Source organism: Cyprinus carpio, chromosome B18, assembly GCF_018340385.1.
Source record: "Cyprinus carpio isolate SPL01 chromosome B18, ASM1834038v1, whole genome shotgun sequence".
Lineage (NCBI taxonomy): Eukaryota > Metazoa > Chordata > Actinopteri > Cypriniformes > Cyprinidae > Cyprinus > Cyprinus carpio.
Window position 1 is genome coordinate 10391332 of NC_056614.1, and position 6000 is coordinate 10397331.

Consider the following 6000-nt stretch of genomic DNA (forward strand, 5'->3'; position numbering starts at 1 on the left):
CCAGAATATCCAAAAGACTTGGGCAATAAGTGACCACCTAGCAACCACCCTGAACACCCTAGCAGCAGCATAGCAACATGAAAACCCCTCAGAACACATAAGCAACCATGTAACTCCCCCTTGGCAACCAATCACAATGCTCTAAACATTGTAATGCAGAGTTTTACATAAGCGAGCACCACACTTTCTGCAGAAATTTTACTTTCTGTAAGATCTTATTTTTTTTCTCTCTATTCTCTATTTTCATTCTGATTCTTTCTTTCCCCCTTTCCCTCTCTTTCACTTTCTCTCTCTGATAACATTGTATTCTTTTAAAGAAAAGATTATAATTTTTTTCAATTGAGCTTTTCAATTTTGAGGATCACATAACCCTGAGCAGAAGTTAATCATTACTTTCATTTATAAATGTAAATTTAAAATTTAAATTTTAAACACTTTTATAATGCCCAAAGATGTTGTTTTAATAGGCAGCTCACTAGGTTTTGAAACAGCCATAGATCGTGACTGTGTGTTCATGTAAGTGAGATAACATGTTATCTGTTGCTGAGAGTGTAATTTTAGCTTAGTATGTTACCAATCCACTTACATAACAGAGATGCCTATCTACTGTTGTTCTTGGTGAAGAGTCAACATGACTGTAGTTCTTCTGAGGAACCTTCGTCAACACAAGACAAGTTCTCCCACATTTCTGAACCTCTTTCAGGCTCCACCCAGTTGAGTGTCTAATAACACAGCTCGATGCCACTAAACCAGCTCTACTCTCGAGTGTGAGTGCCACAATTCTCCCACATGTTGGGTATGCATGAGTGTTATTGTTATGGAAAGCCCCTGACTCTCTTATTTCTGAGAAGATGATTTTGGCGTTTGCTTCATTCATCTTCATGTGTTTTTTTTTTGTGTTTTTTTTTAGATATTCCTCTGTTTCCCTACTGTGCTTCGGGTCGAGTTTGAATATTTACTTTCAAACATGCCTTCTAATGGTGCTCTGATGCCTTCATTGACTTTTCACCTCATGTAAAATAATCTTTAAAGGTGATAGGTGTGGAATTTTGGCCTTCAGCTGTAGGAAACATGTGGGAGCGTGCTGAAGCAGTGCAGCATACAGGACACCGGACTGATGCTTGCCTTTCTTGTGTTTGGAAAATAAGGCTTGGTAGATTCATGTTATTGAAGTTGGCATAAAATGTAAAATCACCTTATATGTTCTTTAAATGCATATTACAGGACTGGGAAATAGGCACTTTCCTCACTGAGAGTATGTTCAGCTGAACATACTTGTTCTCATACAGTAGTTTGCTTCACGTATATTTAATATCTGGACATGCACAACAATGTTTAAGGGATGTGTGTACATGGTTGTCACGTCATTGTTGTGTCATTTTCTCATTCCAACAGTTCAGGCACATATTGATGATTTGAGTGCTGTTTTATAAGTAATACATTTTTTGTTGTTGTAAGAAGTCTCTTATTCTCAAAAGACTACAGTAAAAGAAACAATAAAAACAATAATATTGTTCAATATTACAATTTAAAATAATTGTTTTCTATTTTTAAATGTCATTAAAATGTGAATTTTTTTTCACATGATCCTTCAGAACTTTTGCTAGAATGATTTGTTGCTCAAGAAACTGGTCAGTCATTTTAGATAAATTACTGTTTGTAATCACTTATATTACATGTATAACTGGAGTTCAGCCTTAAAGATTTTTCATCTTCTTTCCTACCCTCTTTGTCAACGACTCTATTAAACACTAATTACTCTTTAAACACTAATTGGTCAATGAATGAATCACACCGCACTCAAGCTCATTAATGTTTCCAGTAATAGAACAGGCGAGAGGCCTTTGTGACCCCTTCAGCTTTAAATGGGACCGGAATGAGCCAAGCGTGACTCATGCAGCTGGTCAGCTCAGGCTGTCTGCTCAGATTGTGAGACCGGACTGGCGACTGTGTGCTACAGTTGGGCTGAGAATCACACAGCCCGACTGACTCACTTCAGATCAGCTCTGAAAATGCCCTGATTTTCAGTATTTTTCTCTCACAACTTAACAGAAAATCTAATTTATCAAAAGAAAAGTAGTTTCAGACAGATGACACAGTCGTTACTCTCTAAATACTCTGTTATGTTTGTTGTGGGATATTTGTGCTGAATTTGACTCAAGTACGTCACAGCTCAAATTGTCAAGGATTTGATGCAACCCCGTCTCTTTGTTTTCTCTGTATATCTTTTTTTCTTTCTTTCTGTAAAACTGGTGGCATGTTCTCAGTGAAACTGAGCAAATACAAAGGAGCTTACAGAAACGAACAGACACTACTTGTCCTGAATGTAATGAATGCTTCAGCACCAAGGTCAAGTTTCTCCTAGTAACTTTACCTGCTGTTGAGTCTAAAGGTTTGTGTCTGTGGATGTCCAGAACAATGAAGGAATGGCTTCTGTGTTGTTTGGTTTTAACAGACATCACATACACTCGTGAAACCCAAAAAAAAAAAAAAAAAAAAAAAAAAACTGCTTCAGTGGCTATAAGTTGATGTTGTATGTTTTCTGTGTGACAGTAACGAGAGAGCCCGCTGGATCAGCGCTCTGGGACAGAACAGTAGTAACGACAAGAATGACAGAATGAGTAAGTACAACCAGCCTCAGCGAAACATCACCACCCTCTGGCCATGCAATGTATTACAGCGACTCTACTATACTACTATTATTAAGCTTATAACCCTAAACACACATGAATGTGAATGATACCTCAAGTCGTGCTGCATGTTGAGGTGTAGTTGTACTATAAGCTTATAATTTTTGTGGATAATAAAATGATAAATGAAAAAATCCTAGGCTTACACTTAGGAAAGCATTTTTAGGTATCATACTGTCAGGGTGTTTAGTGATTTATTCATTTATTTATTTTTTTCCTTCATTAGATTCCATGCAGGTTGAGGTGACAAGGACGTACACAGCCAGACAGCCGGATGAGCTCTCTCTACAGGTGGCTGATGTGGTGTTGGTGTCACAGACAGTAGACGGTAAGAACATCCTCCTTTTTTCCCACATTCTTCACTCTAAAGGACTGTTCACACCAACATGAAAATTCAGTTTGGTTTTCAAATTTGATTTGTCTAAATTGCCATTCACTTTTTTTTTTCTCGAGAGATTTTCATATACAATGTGTGAATTTTGTTTTTGTTTGCTGTTTCTCCAAAGGAATATCTGGCAAAGAAAACAAAAATTATATACTGTGTATATATATATATATATATATATATATATATATATATATATATATATATCTATATATATATATATATATATATATATATATATATATATATATATATATATACACAGTATATAATTTTTGTTTTCTTTCTTTGCTTTCTATATATATATATAGAATACAGTAAATTATATTGCATGTTGTGACACTGTTATTTTGAAATACAAACAGATAGTATGTAGGAATGAAATGAGGAATCAGGTCTCTATGTATAAAAGGAATGAAAATCTGGATGAAGGTTTCAGATCTTACAGATGCTATACGGTTTCCATATTGCAGTATGTTTTTAGCATATGTCTTAGAACTGCCTGATTTTCTTATTGTTTCTGCTAACTGAATATGTATTAAAAAGTAAACCTGGTTTGGAATATTTAAGTGAATTTGGTCAAATGTCATGAACATAAAATGCACCAATAGTTTATATTTATTTCTGTTTCAACAGAAGTACATATCAGGTTAGGGCATTTGAATAGTGTCTTGGACAAAGGGGAGACTTGGAGTCAAAAGGTTGAGAACCACCTTTCTAAAGGGTGTTTCTTCAAGCTCATACTTGGCATATTCTATTTTCAAATTCTCTAAACAAATCTGACCTTTCGCTGCTTGTGTTAAAGTTATCCAGAGAACAGTTCTGTGTTTGTTTTTTATTTTTTTTTTATGTGTTATGATTATTGTCCCAGAACGAGTTATCCTATAACCACAGGGATGTGTTTTAATGTGAGGCTCAGCTGAAGGTCTCAGTTTTGATGGTGCTGGTCAGAGGGTCAAGCAGTGGTCTCGTTGGCTGTTTCTTGTTGGCTGCCTTTCATGTTGAAAGGCCAGGGCTCATGGGATAAAGCTTCAAAGGCCCTGTGAATCTTTTAATGGCCATTAAATATACAAAAGACAGTTGAAAGCAGGCCATTTTATTTTTGAACATTTAATTCCGCTCTAAAGAGATCTTTTATAAACTCTTCACAATACCTAACAAAGGAAAGCAGTTTGAAGTAGACAAGGTGTTTTTTCAGCAATTCAATTTTTCACCTTCACTTTTTTCAATTTTATGTTGGAGCCTGATACTACAATTGTTAATTTTTTTCTCATTAATCTGCACTCTGTACCTCATAACAACAAAGTGAAAACAAAATTTTGTAAGTGTCTGTAAATTTATTAAAAAGATCAAACTAAAACACAAGTATTCAGACCCTTTACTCAGTACTTAGTTGAAGCACTTTTGGCAGCAGTTACCAAAAAGACTTGTCTTTTTTGGGTGATGCAACAAGCTTTGCACATTTGGACTGGAAGATTTTCTGCCATTCTTCTTTGCAAATTCTTTCAAGCTCGATCATGTTGGATGGGGACCAACGGTGGATGGCCATTTTCAGGTCTCTCCAGAGATGTTCATTAGGGTTCAAGCCAGGGCTCTTGCTGGGCCACTCTAGGACATTGCCTTTACAAATCATGTCCAATCAACTTAATTTACCACAGGTGGACTCCAATCAATGTGTAGAAACATCTCAGCAATGATCAAGAGAAATGGGAGGAACCTGAGCTAAATTTCAAGTGTTGTTGCAAAGGGTCGGAATACTTATGAAAATGTGATATTTCAGTTTTTTTCTTTTTAATAAATTTACAGACAGGAAGTTTTCACTTTGTCATTAGATTAATGATTAATGAAGAAAAAATAAAAAAGGATTTAAACAATTGTAGTATCAGGCTGTAACTACAAAATTGAAAAAAAAGTGAAGGGGGTCTGAATACTTTCTGAATGCACTGTATGTTTATTTAAATGAAGGGGGATTGGGAATAAGAAATGGCACAAGCTTATGGTATGGCGCTTTTCCACTGCGTGGTACGACTCGGTTTGCATTTCCACTGCAGTTTAGTACCGCTTTAGAGTGGGCGGGATTATTCACGTTGTTATAGTAGCGGCGCCTCTACTGCCATGACTCCTGAAAAACTTTTTCATTCCGCGGCGCCCCATCTAGCTCTCGCTGGATCCGCTCCACTGCTATCAACGAGAAGAACGTCTGTACTTCCTCAACAGACAACAAAACAGCCATTTTTTTCTGGTTGTTAAAAAAAGATGTGCTCGTTCAAAACAGTTGCGTTCAATCTTTCGCTTGATTTAAGTCTAGCAGGTCTGTTGTGTCTCGTGGTGCAAGTTCAGTGACGCAGGTAGTGACGATTCTCTCTGGCCAATCAATGATCAGCAGAGTTTACATGTCACATTTTGTTAATGGTACCTATGTGGTACTGAAAAAAGTACCAGGTACTGTACCCAGTGGGCCCCCCCCCCCCCCCCCAAAAAAAAAGTGAACCGTACCATGCAGTGGAAAAGCACCATTAGTGACCACTAAGTTATGGCTCTGACAGCAGATTGTGTTTCGTTGTAGTTGAAATGTTTTTGCTTTGATCAATGACTGGTTTGTGTACATAAAAAGGTGAATTGATGTATGGATGTGGTTTTAGGCTGGTATGAAGGTGAGCGTCTGCGGGATGGAGAGAGGGGCTGGTTCCTGGCCGAGTGCGCCGAACTTATCACCTGTCAGGCAACCATCGAGAAAAACATGCAGAGGATGGACCGTCTGCAAGACCTAGAGACCAATGTCTGAGGCTAATGTCTGGAGCTCTCCCTCCTGAGGAATGTACAGCACATAAAGACTGGATGAATCTAACCACTACAGAGCACAAACAACTTTAGTAGCTTGATACAAAAAACAAATACACCATATGTTTTATCCAATAGCTTTTA

General features: G+C 37.1%; 1 protein-coding gene across 4 annotated transcripts in view; it reads left to right on the forward strand.

The window, feature by feature from the left end:
• The window catches only part of LOC109080821 (rho guanine nucleotide exchange factor 26-like), a 62972-nt gene that overhangs the window by 55907 nt on the left and 1065 nt on the right, over positions 1 to 6000 (forward strand). For all 4 annotated transcript variants that reach the window (XM_042743789.1, XM_042743790.1, XM_042743788.1 and 1 more), the window contains 3 exons: positions 2554 to 2621; positions 2917 to 3018; positions 5718 to 6000. The exon at positions 5718 to 6000 is cut by the window's right edge and continues 1065 nt beyond it. In XM_042743789.1, coding sequence (XP_042599723.1) covers positions 2554 to 2621; positions 2917 to 3018; positions 5718 to 5860 — 313 coding nt within the window. In that variant the 3' untranslated portion in view covers positions 5861 to 6000. The remainder of the gene's footprint in view (positions 1 to 2553; positions 2622 to 2916; positions 3019 to 5717) is intronic.